Genomic DNA, 18119 nt, shown 5'->3' on the forward strand with positions numbered 1-18119 from the left:
AGGTATTCCTTTGCTTCACAGAACAGGAAACTTTCTTTGACAGTCTGATGTAGATTTCTATTCCCCCCTCTTCTGCCTAACTGAGTTAGAAATTTATAAGTCCCTCTAAGAGTTGTAAGCGATATTACTGCCAAAGTAAAAACAACTTTTTTTAAGGCACCTTTGTTATTGATAGCTTTACCTTCACCGTTCCTGCAAACAAGCATAAGTGGGAATGACCGGGTTTAATTGACTGTACTTTTGGTTCCAACGGACTGAATGTGTATTGTGGGTTTATTTTTGACTGAATTCTTAATAATCTTTACTCTTGTTGAAAAGATGCAGTGGACAGAATTTTCAACTTCAGGAGCATAAAACAGGCGTTACTGAATTGGCTGCTTGTTATATATCACACCCAATTTTCCTTTCCACTGATTTCAATATATGTCCAATCTCTGAACGCCAGTTTTATGCCCCCACCAAGATTGAAAGTTCTGCCTGTTAATTCAAATTAAATTAGTTTTCTATATCACAATGCTTGATCAAATATTATTGTAATTACAGTTTTCCTATTTGGAATTGTATTTGAATATGAAAATGAACCAGCTAAAACTATTTCTTCTTATTAAGACCAATTTATACTGTTTCAGCCAAGGGTGCATAGTGCTTCTGATATTCCAGATGAAGAGAGGTCACAGACGGTCAAGAGGCAACCTTGTACAGAAAATGGACCATCAGCTGTGCCAAGAAGACAGAGTACTCCAACATCACTGTACCAATCAGAGATTCTTGAAACATCCCTTCCCAGTAGCCTTAGTAGCCCTGGATTGCTTGATATCAGAGCTAATGAGATAGGTAATGAAGTTAAATGTGGAATGGGAGTTCGCTATACTGAAGACTGTAGAGCTGCTTACATAATTTATCACTCAATATCTTAAATCTCCAAGGCCACACAGACAAGAAAGATACTTCCTGTTATTCCCCATTATATAAATGGAGTTTAGCTTATCTGAATTGATTGAGCTATCTGGAGTGAGCATTCCTGGCATTGCTTGAAATCAGTATTAATGCCATCTTTTGGAACAAGTGAACTAAAATGGAGACTGTCTCTGACATACGTCTGAAGAGAATATGACTCTTAATGGTACTATGCACAAGAAGCTTGTGTACTTTCTCCTAGGTGGGTGGTAGGAATGTTGTGCATATCATTTGCTAGGTTACCACACAAAGAAGATATCACATGGGAACATTTTCCTTTACATTTGGGTCATATTGATTCTATATACTAATACTGCACTGATAACCCATTGGATCAGTAGATTCTTGGGTGCTGTGCATGGTGTGGAGTTCAGAGAGTAAAACCAATTGCTGTTTGGAGAAATTTGAGATGCTGATTTGCACCACTTCTTTAGAGAACCAGTGGGTGCCTAAACCCACAGTGTGTGGGTCTATGAATATGTTGAATAAAGTTCTGGAATCCAGTACACTTGACTTACACTATAATGTCATTTCTTCAGGTGTCAAGCTCTTGAACCCCCTAAATTTTTAGCATTTTCGAATGGAAATTCTGTTCAGGGTTTCATAACAGCTGGGACCTAGTAATATTTCTGTTATACAACAGAGCCTAGTGTGACTGACAGCTAATTGAAATGAGTGTTACCCACAGAGTTTTCTCTCCCTAGTAAGAAACAGTATAATTCAAATGCATTGAAATTAAGAATAAACTAACACGTTTGAGTTAGGATAGCTATGAAAACAATGGTGTATTTTGTCAGAGTATATAGGGTAGAAAGACCAAAGTCAATATTGTAATATAATTAATATGGCACGAAGAGCATGTCTGATAGGTCCAAAGCTCACTTCTCAAATCAATGTAAATTTAAACATCCCATGCTGTTCTGCGATTGTCCCATAATGCAACTTCTCTGGCTATGCAAGGCTGCTTTTGTGGCTCTTGATCTTGACCAATCCATCCTCCTTATGTCCCCAATAACCTCAATGCCCTTTCCCCAAAGTTCGGGGACTTCTGATGTAAAATATCTAACAGTATAATGGAACTAGAAACTTTGATATTTGTGATTTGAGAGGGAGTAAGCAGTAAAATTATCCTTCAAAAAGTATTTTTTAAGAGATTGCTGTCAGTCAATAACTCTAGGGTTGATCTGTTGCATTAAGCATTGAAACATCAACACCAATAGAAATTTCTAGAGATATTATAATACTTAGTTATTTAAATAGCTTGTAAGAAATGAATATGAATGGTGTTAAGTTGAAGATGGGTGTCCGTGCCATGGAGCTTTATGGGACAGAAACGAAATTTAACTTTATTATATTTTACAAAGATATTGTGTAGTGTCTATGGAGCAGACATCAGCTGATGTTGTTATGCTCAGCCATTATCCACAGTGCTTAAACAAAGATGAAGTCAGTTTCCAAGCCTCCAGGCCCACATAATTGATACAGGACAAAACCAGAATTGGAAAAAGTCCATATAGAACTGGGTTGCCTGTGCTTCTTCAAGGGCTGAATCTCCAGGGCTTGCTGTGGGTTAGAACCATGGAACCATAGAAAAGTTAGTGCAGAAAGAGGTCATTCAGCCCATCATGTCTGTGCCAGCCAAAAAGAGAAAAAAGAAACTAGCCACCCACTTTCCATCACCTGGTCCATAACCTTGCAGGTTACAGCCCTTCAGATGTGGATCCAGTTACTTTTTAAATGAGTTGAGTGTTTCAGCCTCAACCTCCAACTTAGTGAATTCCAGATGCCCACCACCCTGTAGGTGAAAAAGCTTTTCCTCATGTCCCCTCTAATCCTTCTACCAATCACCTTTAATCGATGCCCCCTGGTAATTGGCCCCTCAGCCAGGGGAAACGAGTCTTTCTTGTCTACCCTATCTAGGCCCCTCATAATTTTGTACACCTCAATTAGACTACCCCTTAGCCACCTTTGTTCTAGGGAAACCAACCCTCGCCTATCCAATCTCTCCTCATTGTTGCAAGTTTCAAATCCTGGCAACATTCTTGTAAATCTCCTCTCCCCAGAGCAATTATGTCCTTCCTGTAATGTGACCAGAACGGTACGCACAATTCCAGCTGTGGCCTAATCAGCATTTTATACAGTTCCATCATTACATCCCTGCTTTTGTATTCAGTTATTCAGTACCTTGCCTAATAAAGGAAAGCATTCCATATGCTTTCTTGACCACCTTGTCCACCTGCCCTGCCACCTTCAAGGACCTGTGGACATGCACAACAAGGTCTCTCACTTCCTCAACCCCTCTCAACTTCCCATTTATTGAGTTTTCCCTTGCTTTGTTTGCCCCCCACCACCGCCCCCCCCCCCCCCCCCCCCCCCCCCCAAAATAATTACCTCACACTTCTGTGGATTGAATTCCATTTGCCGTTTCTCTACCCACTCAATCAAACCATAGCTGTTGTTCTGAAGTCAACAGCTATCCTCTTCACTATCAACTACATGGCCAATTTTTGTGCCATCTGCAAATTTTACAATAATGCTTCCCACATTTAGGTCTAAATCATTAGTATATACAACAAGCAACAATGGCCCAAACACTGAGCCCTGTGAAACAGCACTGGAAACCATTTTCCATTCGCAAAAACATCCATCGACCATTACCCTTTGTTTCCTGTCACTGAGCTAATCTTTGGATCCAACCTGCCACTTTCCCCTGTATCCCATGAGATCTCACTTTCCTGACCAATCTGCCATGTGCGACCTTGTCAAATGCCTTACTGAAATCTATGTAGACAACCTCCACTGCACTATCTTCATCAATCTTCCTCATTACTTGCTCGAAAAATTCTATTAAATTAGTAATGACATGATCTCCCCCTAAGAAAACCATGCTTCCTATCCATGTTCAATCCATGACTTTGTAAGTGACAATTTATCCTGTCTCAGAATTGTTTCCAATAATTTGCCCACCACCGAAGTCAGGCTGATGGGCCTATAATCTTCTGGCCTATCCCTCGCATCCTTTTTAAATGGTACAACGCTCGCAAACCTCCAACCCTCTGGGACCTCACCTGTCTAGTGAGGATTGGAAAATGACTCTCAGAGCATCCACTATTTCCTCCCTGGCTTCCTTCAGCAGCCTGGGAAACGATCCACCTGGCTTTGGTGATTTATCCATCTTCAAGGATGCCAGTCCCTCCAGTACTCCCTCTCTCATTAGCTTATTGTATCTAATATTTCACACTCCTTTTTAACTAGAATGTCTATATTATCCCTCTCCTTAGTGAAGACTTAGTGAGAACCCTGCCCACATCTTCTGCATCAACCCACAAGTTACCATGTACATCTCTGATAGGCCCTATCTTTTCCTTAGTTATTTGTTGTTTGTGCACCTGTATGTTGGCATTACTAAGAGCAGTAGTCCATGATTTTTTGCATTGCAATGATTTCTAGGTTGCTGGAATTGTAACCTGTCACCAGTAGCCCACTTTGAATAGAGTAAAGCAGTTTCTTAATTTAAACTTTTTTGTTCTTTGCATTCATATATTGATTTAGATTTAGAAACAGGATAGTTTAAAAACATCAATAATTTAGCGATTTTTAGATGTAACTTGTATGTCATATCTGCAAAATATATTTTGATAAAATGCCTTGATCATGAGATGGTTTTTCTAATATATGGTTTAATAACATTTTCAAGCTGTAGCTGTAATTTTTTGCATTATTCATCATACTAGAGGGTACTGATTCAAAATAATTGGCAAAAGGAGTAAATGTGATGTTGAAATTTTTTTTCACCCACTGGGTGGTCTGAGTCTGGAACAAACTTCCTGAAAGGGTGGTGGAAGCAGGTTTGATTGAAGAATTGAAAAGGGAATTGGATTGCTACCTGAAAAGAGAATGTGCAACGTTATGGGGATAAGGCAGAGGAGTAGGAATAGGTGGAATCCTCTTTCAGAGAGCCAGTGCAGACTCAATGGGCCAAATGACCACCTTCTGCACTGTAAAGATACTGTGAGTTATGTGTAAATATTAGTAATGGCTGTGTGCATTAATTGCCTTGAGAATGTGGAGTTGAGGCACTCTGCTTTCATGTGTGGAGTTGGTTCTGCATAAATTTACATTGCAGTTGTCTTTGGAAAGATTGATGCCGTAACATGCTTTGTATATGTTCAGGTTTTGCAGGAGGCTCTTCAATCCTAACTGGTGAAAATTCTGAGCATCCTCCAGCATTACCTCGAAGAAAAGAAAAGAGAGATTTTCCTGTATGTTGCTCTTTAATTGTTAAAATCATTTGAATAAATATATTTCTTGCAGTCATATTTAGATGTCTGAGTTATGGCTATTACTTTTTATACTAGAAATGTATCCCAGGTTTCACATCAATTTTTTAAGGATTTTTGCTGTTTCAATAGAAGTTGCTGCGATTTTCACGTTGTAACATATTGGCATTGCATAAGTAAAGAACACAAATTCCGATTTGCTCCTTACAAGAATAATTCATGGTATATCAGAATACAAATATGTTTCTTAAACTTCCACCTCTTGCCAAATATTTGGATCAGATGGAGTGATGTGCGCAAGAGGGCACCTATTACATTTGTTGATGTACTATTAATATCCTTACAAACCAGGAGCCCAGATGTCCTGGAATCTCCAACTACAAACTGTTTACTCTTCCATATATAAAATGGTAGCCTCGATGGAGAACAGATGTTTGAGTCAAGTGATTATACTGTACTATGTTTGTCTTGATGCCTATTGAATTGTGTTATAATTGCGTAACTTCAAATTTGAACATTAAAAAGTTAAATTATTTTTCTGTAGAAGCCAGCAATCAATGGCCTTCCTCCAACTCCAAAAGTCCATGTAAGTAAATTTTTTGAAGGCATAATTCCCAGTCTCTAATATACTGAAAAAAAAGTACTTAATGCATTTGTCTGAATTTATCCCTCTATTTCTTTAGTGGAATTATGGTATTAATATAAGTTGGCTAATGACTCTGCTATGGCATAATTTATGTTGATTCGAGGCCCTTTTTTTTGAATGCTTGTTATAATCACCAAGATAAAGCATTTCATCACTGGGGAGAGCAGCACCTATCAATGTCAGCCTCAAGCAGCTGTAGAGTCAAACTCCACAGTCTGCCAGAGTAATCTGTCTTCATCTCAAGATCATCCCTCATTTCTATCAATATTCATTGTTCTCTCACCCCCCCCCCCCCCCCACCGCCCCCACAAATTCTTATGGCTCCTTTGACCAAAATTGCCAGTTAATGCCAAATAATGCTTTGTTTTGTGCTGTAGCCCATGTCTACTATGATTTGAATTGATACTGTCCTAACTCATTTTGCAAAGGCCCTTTACACCCATCTGTTTACACATGGTTGGAGCTACTAGTGAATTGAGAATGTGCTACCGCACAATACCATTGAATTCACGCAATTTTCTCCATCTCTATCCGGAAGGAGATGACTCATGCCGAGTATAATTTTATGCACCTTCCAGTACCTCATTCCTGTGATAACTTTCACCAATGAGCCAAAACTCTGAGTAACTGTCAGCTGAATAGGAGGCATCAAAACTGTCGTCATGCCATCATCCCATACATACTTAGAGGTAGAGGTATTGGATACTGAGCAAGAGTGGTGTCTGGCTGGCTTTCTTCAGACAAGTTTTGCAAATTATTTCCAAGGGTTAGCATAACTTTTTTTTCTGCCCCCAACCCCTCACCTTATCTCCACAGATAACAGCAATTTTTGCTTATTTGTGGAGTTTGAATTTGTTCCATAAATGAAAATAACCACAGCCAGTAATTAAACATTGATTATAGAACTTCACTCAAATGCTAAATGATGGTTCTGTCCTGGAGGTTACTTTTCAAATATAAACATGTTTAATCTTAAGTGCATTTATTTTATTTCTTTAAGGAAAGTTTTTTTCAGTTTTTGCAATATTGAGTAAATTTTTGAATGTTGAAATTCTTCAAATATAGATGGGAGCCTGCTTTACAAAGGTATTTGATGGATGTCCTTTGAAGATAAGTTGTGCTACATCTTGGATACACCCTGAGACAAAGGGTAATGCTAGCTAATCAGGAATTGTTTTTACACTGAGACCATTTACAAAAAGTTGTGAAGATTTATTTTAGTAAAGTGTTAACTTTGGCTTTGTTTTCCTTTAAATTAGACCAGTACTTAATCTTTGGAACTGAAGAAGGCATTTATACGTTAAATCTGAATGAACTGCATGAAGCTTCAATGGAGCAAGTAAGCAATTTGAGTATTACAGCTGGATTACATCTGATCTCTCTTGAGAAGGAAGAGGGGTTAGAAGTATAGCACTGAACTTTAGGAGTATATTTTGAAGAATGGGATAATGACTATACAACTCCTTTATTCAAGTTTAGTTGAATAACTTTAAAAACTCAAATGTTTCCAATTGATACTAATACAAATATGTTTTCCCAGCTTTTTCCCAGGAGATGTACTTGGCTGTATGTTATCAATAACATTTTAATGTCTTTATCAGGTACGTATTCAATTGGTCATCTCTTAAGAATAGCATGAAATAAAATTTCAAAAATGAAGTTCATGTCATTTCAGGTCAATAAATAATACAAAACGCGGGAAAGCAAGATTTGTAGATGCACTTTAATTCCGTTTGTCCATGTTCCCATGAAAATGAAGATCAATTTAGCTGATGTGACAGATTTTGATCTTTAAATTTCCTGTGTTATCACCAATTGGTAAAATGTTGCATGCCATGTGCAAAATTGATATTTAAATCTATAGGTTTTAATGTGCCTTTGTTATTGGTACCATCTGGGAGGCCTGAGTCATTCTGGTACTCTATAATCATCAGCTTTCCAATTGCAGTCCACTTACTTTGCTAGCAGTAGTTCTTGGGTGTCTCCTTGTGGGCCATCAGCAGCTCTCAGGAATGCTGTGCAGCTATGAGGAATTGTACATTTTTAAATAAATTGTAAATTAACCATTTTATTGGTGGTCACTTGTTGGGCCGCATGTTTGGAAACTCTGAGCAGAGCAGACCTGGCATCTGTCATGCTCAACAGTTCAACTTGACAAAAGAATCCTAAAATGGGCATGGAGGTCCCCAAAAATGGCCATATCCAATATCTGGTCAAACTTTCTTGAGACAAAGGGTGGGTTTTATGGCTGTGTCACAGCAGGCCAGGCCCCTAAAATGTGGCGAGCTGTTCAAAAGTCCATTGACTTTGGTGGGACTGTAAAATTCGTCCATCGTACGTTAGCCCCTGAAGTTGGCCCTTTTGGCCATTTTATGCCACAAGCCTTCTCTCTCAACTAGATGTATATATCTATGTGCTCACTTTCTTTTAATTTATTTTAAAATATACACAGTGAATTGGATTGTAACCTTACTTCTGGGCTATATTGATTTTTTTTTTATTGAGGGAAGATTAAAACACTAATCTTGACATTTCTTCAGCACAAACATGACAATAATACTGAAATTTATTGAGAAGGTTGGGAAAGACTTAGAAGCACTAAAGACACTTTAGATTGACCTTGCAATTGATTCTTTCATACAATTTTTGAACAAATTACAGCTTTTCTTTCTGCCCCTTCAGTAGCTCTGTTGGTGTATGTATATCTTGTAAAACAGTAGAAATCCATACAGAGCAGAACTCCAATATGCACTGTAAGGTTGATACCACTTGTATCTAGTTCAGGGCAGCAGTGAAAACTTTGATGCCTGGGATAATTGAGGGGGGAAAAAATCAGAACATCTGAAGCTAATAGTTATCCAGTGACTTCTTTTGGAATGTATGCATGTTTAGGCTTGTAAGTAAACAAATTGCTTCAAGAATGACCACTTGGTTGAGAATTGAAAGTCTATTTTTCCTTTTGAGCCATACTCACCTTTAAGACAAAAGATATAAGAATCGTAATTGGGAATAAGTTATTGATAATTTTCCAACATAAACAGATTCTTAATGTGAATCCTTCATTAATAAAAGTTCATTTTCTGGCAGGAGACACTGGACAGAAATGAGAAGCCTTGTTTCTCCCACTCCCTTTTTTTAAAAACCAATCCTATTGCTGCCCTTAAACCCAAGAACTCTGAAATCAGTTGTATTCTTTCTACTGCTTCACCCTCTGACATCAGTTCACTCTGCGTGGACCAGGGATCAAACCTGGGATCTTTGCATGTGATGGTATTATCTATGTTGTGCAATTGGAAATGCCCAGCAATCTTGCCTTTGCACACTACCTAGCCATCAGTTATAGAATAGCAGAGCACTGGGAGAATGTCATGAAGCAATACATATGTGAAATAGTAAAGTGGGAAAAATTCACTGGATAAATTGGATTGGAATGGCAAATTATAGCATGGTGCCAATTGGCATTTGACCATTTGTTTCCGTTTAGATGGATACCATATAAAATACACCTTATTAAAATATATATATATATATATATATATATATATATATATATATATATATGTATGTGTGTGTATATTGTTTGTGTGTGTGTGTATATGACATATATGTATGTGTGTATATATAATATATACACATACACCCACAAACACGTGTGTGTATATGCTGTGAAGTTCTAATATCAAGTATCCTTTGGAGATTTGAGTCTATTATATTTTTTGTGTCATATTAAACAGGTGGGAGGAAGGTGAAAATGTTAACTTGACTAATTTACGATATGAATAGTTTTATAATCTATCTTTATGACCATATAAAACATGGGTTGTCATTTGCACTGAATGTAGATTTAACTGAAATAATGCTTGTGTTTTTCCTTTCATTTACTGTTTGTAATAGCTGCTTAACTAAACACGTGTGTGAAATTAATCAAACCTCTTTTATATTCTCCTTCTCTCATAATGGCTTCACTTTGTATCCAAATTGCACTGATCGCTGCGCGCAGAAGGTAAAAACAATTTAAGAATTTTCAGCCTTCACTGTATTTGTGCATGCTTTTATATGAAACCTTACCTGCTTATGTATCAAGTGCGATATTAAAATGCAAGCCTACAGCTTCGTGCCTTTTTCTAAAGCAGTCCTATGTTTGCCAAGTACCAAAACCTGGTCTCAAAAATAACAACTTAATGTGATATGCTCCTATCCTGTCACCTAAATATATTCAACTTCCTTATACTCCTGACATTTTGTTTATCTTTTACATCTTCTTTCACCTCTGCGTTTATTTTCAGTTAAATTTGATTCTTGCTACAAGGCTGGATTTTCAAATGTCTGTTACTGTTCTCGAACTTTACTTCTGTGTTCTATGCTAATTGTCTGGAGGATTTTGTAAACTTCTGTTTTTGCTGCAGAAGTCTCAACAGAACTTTTATTTTCCACTGTTAATGCCTGCTAAACTCCACTTTAAAATCCGTGACCTGATACAGTGTGCTTGATTTAAACCCTCCTGCTGTCAGTATATTTAATCACTACATCCCTGTTATATTGCTGTACTTCATTCCAACATAATATCAGTGTCAACAGCAGATCTATTCCTATTATCTGTGGAGTTTCAGCAGCAAACATCTTAATTCAAGAAGATGTAATTACAGTATTATATCTGTCATTCAGAAACTATTATCTGTTTTGCAAACCTCCAGTTTTCTAGTGTTAAGTAAATTCCCTGAAATGTTTGATTCACAGTCTATGTTTCAATGTATTTTTTTTTTTATTAATTTACAAGACGTGGACATTGGTAATGGCAGAATTTCTTGCCCAACCCTAATTGCCCTCAAGAAGGTGGTAGTGAGCTGTCACCTTGAACCACTGTAGTCAGTGTGTTTAAGGTACTCGAGTGCTGTTAGGGAGCATCTGACTCAGCAATAATGGAAGTCAGAGTGGTATGAGATTTGGATGGGCAATGGTGGTGTTCCTATGTGCCCATTGCCCTTCCCCTTCTAAGTAGTAAAGTTTGTAGTGTTATGATCCTTGACCAGGTCCCCAAGTTTTTGATATGAACTGGTTGGGACCAATAACATTTTGTTTCGAGTAGACAAGGTTTGAGATTCAAGATACTTGCTAAGAGAATAAAGCCACAAGATTCCACGGGTTTTGAACAAAAGTAAACTTTACTATACGAGGTCAGAAAGATTAACTGTACGAGGTCAGAAAGATGAAACAATTTACAAGATCTATCTTATGCTCTAACATTCAGGGTTAATGTGAGGAACATGTAAATTAGCAGGCAAATCGATCAAACACACTGCACTGCACAATGTGGCAGATGCGTCCAAGTTCCATGGATTTCTCAACAACCCACCCAGACGCTTATAAACACCGAGTCATCCAATCTCGCTGAAATTCTGCCTCCCTCATGAGGGGCTCCAAACTTTTCATTTTCGAAGATCAAACCTCTGAATTCCCTCAGAGCTGCTCCAACTCGTACTTCAACAACTGCACACCTCCCAGTGTTTCAGTCTCATTTCCTGAGACTCCTGGATTTCTTTGGTTGAGTGGTCTGCACTCCAGTCCCTATTTACTGGCACAATTTCAGCTCTTTAATAGCTGGATGCTTCACTGCGCAACACCGTCCTTGGATTTCACCAAGCTCCAATCCCCCCAGCTACACCAAGCTATAAATGGCTCCCAGGGCTTCTTCTGCACCTTAACCCTTTTCAGCATGGAGCCAGTGACCCTCTGCCACCTTCTCAGTGCCCCAGGACTTCTCCTGAGCCCTAACTGCACAAAGCCAGCATACAGCAATGCTTTTGCTGCTGGGAGCCTGCTAATATCAGCACCTTTTCACTATGGCCTTTTCTCCTGCTGCAGAACACTCACTACCCCAGCAAACAAAGATCAGTTGAAACCCTAGAACATTATGAGTTCCACCCATCTCCATGATGATGTAGCCTTCCAGGGAATGCTTTTAAATTGATTGTAGCTTTAACTCCCAAAACAAAACAACTCTCTGGGCTGCATTTCTTTGCAAGCAGTGCAGACACTTTGTCTCTAGTTCTCCAGCCAAGTAAGCCCACCTGCTGTTTTATGAACTTGCCCTTCTAGCTGTTAACCTGTTCCAACCTTTTAACGCACGAACACAAGAAATAGGAGCAGAAGTAGGCCACATGACCCATCAGGCCTGCTCCATTATTCAATATGATATTGGTCAATCTTGGGCTTCAACTCCACCTTCCTGTCTGCTCCCCATTAAGTGTGCTAGTTTCCAGGCTGTTTCGGTTGCACTTATCCCATTTCCTATTGTTAATTTTAATCTTCCCAGAGCTAAAAATCACCTCCAAAATATCACCGAGTCATGAACTAGGTATTTATAACAGCAGGTTTAGAAGATGCAGTTGCAGAGCTTTGATAAGTTGCTGCAGTGCATCTTGTACATGGCACAACACGGCTTGTGTGTACACCATGTACAGTACATAGGATGAAAATCTTTGCCTTGTCCTGAATGTTATCAAATTTCTGGAATATTGTTGGAGTTGCACTCATACAGACAAATGGAGTATTCCATCACGTTCCTGACTTGTGCCTTGTAGATGCAGACAAGTGTTTGTGAAATTAGGTGAGTCACTAACTGCAAAATATTCAGTCTCTGACCTCTCGTAGCTACAGTATATATGTGGCTAGCCCCAGTTCAGTTTCCGTTAACGGTAACCTTTGTCTACCCCCGTTTCTGCACTGTAGGATGTTGATGGTAGGGGATTTAGCAGTGGTAATGCCATTCATTGTCATGGGGAGATGGTTAGGCTGTCTTGTTGGAGATGGTCATTGCCATGCACTCTGTGGCGTGATGAAACATGCCACTTATCAGCCCAAGCCTAGTCTTTTGCCACAGCTTACTGCATGGAGTACAGAATGTTTCATTATCTGAGGAGTTGTGAATGGAACTGAATATTGTGCAGACCTTCCCATTTCTTATGATGGGGTCGGGGGAGGTCATTGATGAAACAACTAAAAATGGTTGAATCTAGCATACAGCTTTGAGCAGCTTCTGCATTAATGTCCTGTGGCTGAGGTGATTGGTCTCCAACAACCTCAATCATTATCTCTTGTGCTCCATCATGGCTGTCACCACTCACCAAATGTGACTCCACCCAGTGGGAAGTTTTCTCCCTGATCCCCATTTACTTCATTTATTAGGGTTTCTTGATGCCGCACATGGTCATCAACCTGAAACGTTAACTCTATATTTCTCTCTCCACAGATGCTGCCAGACCTGCTGAATATTTCCAGCATTTTCTGTTTTTACAATAAATCTTTTGCTGTGTGCAGTATGCTCAGCCATTTCTTGCATGTGGCATGAATCAAATTGGCTGAAGAATGTATCTGTTATAATAGGGACTTAAAGACCAGGTTGAGATGGGTCATCTGCCTGGCACTTCTGGCCAAAAATAACTGCAAATGGAGTCTTTTGCATTCAGTCTGGGCTTTACCATAGTTGAGGTTGGGGGTGTTCATGGAATCACCTCTCCCATTAACCGTTTAATTGATCACCCCCATTCACAACTGGATGTGGCAGGAGTGCATATTATTCATTTGTGGAAAATGAGTATCACTGACAAGGCTAGTATTTATTGCCCATTCTAAGTGCCTTTGAGAAGGCGGTGCTATGCTGCTCTTTTGATTCATAGCAGTCCATTTGGTGTAGATGCACTTAGTGCTGTTAGGGAGGGAGTTACAGGATTTTGACCCAGCTACAGTGAAGGAGCAGCAATTTACTTCCAAGTCAGGATGATGTACAAGGTGGGGGGGAATTTTCAGGTGGTGATGTTCTTGAATGTATGTTACTCATTCCTCTTGGTGGTAGAGGTTGTGGGATCACTGAAGACCTATTCTCTGGAATTAAAATGCTGTTTTCATTGTTTGGCATGCATATTGTAGCTTATATCAGGTTGAATCTCATTTCCAAGTACACCTGGTGCTGCTGCTGGCAGCTCTCCTACCCTGCTCATTAAACCAGAATTAGCCACTTGGCTTGATGGTAATGGTGGAGCAAGGATTATGCCGTGTCGTGAGATTACCTAACAGTGGTGGAATACAATTTTGCTGATGCTGCTGATTTCTCAACAGTGCCTCATAGATGTCCAGTTTTGAGCTGCTAGATCTGTTCTGAATCTATCCTATTTAGCACAGCAATGGTGTCACTCAACATGAGGTTGTCCTCATTATGAAGACAGAACTTTATCTCCACAAGAACTGTGCAGTGGCCACTCCTACAAATACTGTATTTGACCCCTGGATCTGTGACGGGTAGATTGGTGAGGACCATTGTCAGATTTTTCCCCGTGTTGGTATTTTCACCGCTTGCGGTTGAGTAAGTAGTGGTGTTACCAAGCCACTCTTGGTAATGGATGTTGAGTACATTCTTGCTACCCTTGTTCTTTTTCCAATTGGTAGTAATAATCATTATCTGAGGGAGGGCAGGAAGCACGAGATGCTGATGTTTGACTTGTTACCATGGGTTGGTGTCAATATTGAGGATTTCCAGGGCCGCTTCCTCAAATATTCTGGTTTGCTGCCACCTCTGGTAGGTTTGTCCTGCAGGTGGGAATGACTTAGAAGGAATGTGATGGGAGAGTCTAGAATGTTGGCTGATGGGTGATTCTGTTAGGCTGTTGCTTGACTAATCTGTGGGACAGCAGGTCCTCAATTTTGTAGGGTGAACTGGGCTGGATGAGCCTTTTTAGTATGCCAATCCAATGTCCAGGTCGATTTATGCTGATTTAATTAGTTTTTGTAACAATTTGATTATTGCTAGGCTATTTCACTGAGCAGTTAAGAGTCACCCCATTTGATGTGGATCTAGAGTTGCATATAAGCCAGACCACATATGAACAGCAGGTTTTGTTTCTGAAAGGGCATTAGAGAACTAGCTGGGTTTTTACAATAACCCAGTAGTTTCAGTCACCATTACTGATATGAACAGGTGAATTAAGAGCAGGAGTAGGCCACTTGGCCCTTTGAACCTGCTCTGCCATTCAATAAAATCATGGCTGATCTGATTGTAACCTCAACTCCACATTCTCACCTACCCCTGATAATCTTTCACGCCCTTGTTCATCAAGATTCTATCTAGCTCTACCTTCAGAATATTCAAAGATGCCGCTTCTACCGCCTTTTGAGAAAGAGAGTTCCAAAGACTCTCAACCCTCAGAAAAAAATTCTCCTCTGTCTTAAATGGTTGACCCCTTATTTTTAAACTGTAACCCCTAGTTCTAGATTCTCCCACAATAAGAAATATCCTTTCCACATAAACCCTGTCAAGACCCTTCAGGATCTTATATGTTTCAATCAAGTCGCCTCTTAGTCTTCTAAGCTCCAGCAGATAGAAGCCTAGCTTGTCTAACCTTTTCCCAAGTATCAGTCTAGCAAACCTTCTCTGAAATGCTTCTAGCGCATTTACATCCCTCTTTAAATAAGGAGACCAATACTGTACGCAGTATTCCAGATGTGGTCGCACCAATGCCCTGTATACTGAAGCATAACCTCTCTACTTTTGTGTTCAATTCCCCTCACGATAAATGACAACATTCTATTAGCTTTCCTAATTACTTGCTGTACCTGCAGACTAACCTTTTGCGATTCATGCACTAGAACCTAGGACACCCAGACCCCTCTGCATCTCAGAACTTTGCAGTCTCTCATTGTTTAGATAATATGCTTTTTGTTTTATTTTTCCTGCCAAAATAGACAATTTCACATTTTCCCACATTATACTCCATTTGCCAGATCTTTGCCCACTCACTTAACCAACTTTTTTGATTCCAGTTTTTTTTGATTAACTGAGCTCATTCACCCATCCCCATTGTGGGATTTGAACTCTCATCTCTGGGTTACTAGTCCAGTAACATAGTGACTGTGCTATTGTACCCAGTTAGATTGTTATGCTTAAAAATTTGCCTATCCAGGCATTAGTTAAAACAATAGTGTAGACAGGAAAGGCCTTTAGGGCCCAACAAGCCTTTTTCTGTCCTCTTGCAGATCAACCCATCTACACACTTTCTCAACAATCCTTCAGTCCTTTTGGAAGTTTGTCTGATAGACTCTCAAATTTATGCCTAATTCAATGACCAATCATATTAACTTACACTGATTCAATTTCTCTTTGATAAATTTCCAAATTTTTAACTGGTACACCCTGGTATCTGCACCCTTTATATAGTGAACAATTGGCTTTGATCGGGTTGCTGACCCTTCTCATAGTCTTGAAAATTTCTTTTAAAGAATCTAGACATGTCCCTCATTAGAAACCAAGCCCAACTTAATTAACATTACCTCATAATGTAAATCTTAATGGTCAGAATTATCCTAGTTGCTCATTTCTCTACTTTCTTGGGGGCTGTAATATCTTTTTAGTGATTTAGGTGAACAAGACTGCATAGAGTATTGGAAACAGGGTCTGTAGTGTCTCGGACATTAACAGTGCAATCCCTAGATTTGTACTCTATCCTCATGCTTTTGCAATTGAGTACCATGCTTTTGATATGTAGCTAAGCACTGCTGATAGTTTCATAGATTTATTCAATATAACACGAGCTCATGGGTAACACTTTTTTCTGTTTGGTTTCTTGCTCCATTGCTATTTTTAAGTTTATTGCACTACTTCAGTTAAATGTGTACTTGATATGATGAAAGATACATTGAACAAAGAGTAAGATCAAGCAGATGTAATCTATCCTGAACCATCTGTACTTGTTCGTGAGCATACTAATCGCCACAGATGTAAAATTTCATTCATCTTTTTAATAGATTTTAATCATTTCTTGCAATATACCATTCACAAGTAATTCAGATTAAAGCAAAAAGGCTTGAAATCGGATTCCTTATCAACATAGTTGCTAACACTCCAGGATTTCCCAAAGCCCCCAGCAAGCAAGGGTGAACATTTTTACGCGGCGAGTTGTAATGACCTGGAGCTCGCTGCCTACAAGGGTGATGGAAGTGGAGAGGGTCAATGATTTTAACGGGAAATTGGATGGGTTCTTAAGGGGAAATAAACTTTCAGGGCTACGGGAATGGGGGTGGTGGAGAATGGGAATGACTAGATTGCTCTACAGTGAGCCAGCATGGACTCAACGAGCCAAATGGTATCCTGTGTCATATGACCTTACGATTTATGACTATGGCAGTGACTTACATCAGGAAAAAACCCAGTGAATATAGTGATATTAATAAATAAATGCAAAGTGCTGGAAAACTTGACAGATTCCGAATAAGAGTCATATTGGATTTGAAACATTAACTCTCTCTCTCTCTCTCTCCACAAATGCTGCCAGACCTGAGTTTTTCCAGCACTTTGTTTTATTTCAGATGTTCACCAACTACAGTACTGTTTTCTATCTAAAAACAAACATGCAACAGACAATTAATACATCTTCTTGTGTTAAAAGCATTGCAAAAGTTTATTTTTCAAAAAGCTTAAGTTTTAGAATTTCCAAATCATGATATTTTCTAATGTATATTTATCATACTACATGGCTCAAAAGTTGGGTTAGTTTATGTACATAAATCATTTGGCATACAGTAGCTTTTAGTTTTGATGTATGTAATCAAATGGACAATTCAAAGCACCAATTTACATTTTAGTAGTGCCTTTAATGTACAGGAATCATCCCAAGGCCCTTAAGAGATATAATCTGACAAAAATGGTTGACTACATGGAGGAGGCGGCAGGGGGTAGTAGTAGGGTGGTTAAGGAGGGCTTGAAGAAGGAGGAAAAATGTAAAAATGCAGTCGGGTTTAACGAGGAAATTTCAGAATCATTGGGCCATGATGGCTGAGGCCATGGATACCAATGCTAGAGAGATGGGAATTGGGGCAGATGCACAAGAGGACAGAGTCTGAGGAATAAAAGATGTGGGAGTGGGAAGGAGTTGCTGTCTGTTGGGCTGGAGGAGATTGGAGGGATTTAAATTGGAGGTACGGGAAAACCAGGCGTCAGTGTAGTATATGGGTGATTGTGAGACAGAATTCAAACATACTGTTTGAATAATGGTCTAAATAGGAGAGAGGAGCCATGGGATCTCCAGGTAAACAAACCACTAAAAGTAGTAACACAGGTTAATTAGGCCATTTTTTGGACGTAAAAGCAACTTCTGGGCGTATTTCTAGAGTGATAGAATTAAAAAGCTGAGAACTTACATTAAATTTGTGTGCAGTACTGATCTCCAAAACATGAAAAGGACATGGAA

The 18119-nt window shown here is 39.1% G+C and overlaps 1 protein-coding gene across 6 annotated transcripts in view; it reads left to right on the forward strand.

The window, feature by feature from the left end:
- map4k5 (mitogen-activated protein kinase kinase kinase kinase 5) overlaps nt 1–18119 on the forward strand; it is a 149685-nt gene that overhangs the window by 104965 nt on the left and 26601 nt on the right. For 5 of the 6 annotated variants that reach the window (XM_041214459.1, XM_041214464.1, XM_041214461.1 and 2 more), the window contains 7 exons: nt 630–834; nt 5131–5219; nt 5782–5823; nt 6949–7033; nt 7143–7222; nt 7424–7484; nt 8458–8460. In XM_041214459.1, coding sequence (XP_041070393.1) covers nt 630–834; nt 5131–5219; nt 5782–5823; nt 6949–7033; nt 7143–7222; nt 7424–7484; nt 8458–8460 — 565 coding nt within the window. The remainder of the gene's footprint in view (nt 1–629; nt 835–5130; nt 5220–5781; nt 5824–6948; nt 7034–7142; nt 7223–7423; nt 7485–8457; nt 8461–18119) is intronic. The other variant, XM_041214460.1, reaches the window with a different exon arrangement.

The sequence above is a fragment of the Carcharodon carcharias genome, chromosome 20 (genome assembly GCF_017639515.1).
Source record: "Carcharodon carcharias isolate sCarCar2 chromosome 20, sCarCar2.pri, whole genome shotgun sequence".
Lineage (NCBI taxonomy): Eukaryota > Metazoa > Chordata > Chondrichthyes > Lamniformes > Lamnidae > Carcharodon > Carcharodon carcharias.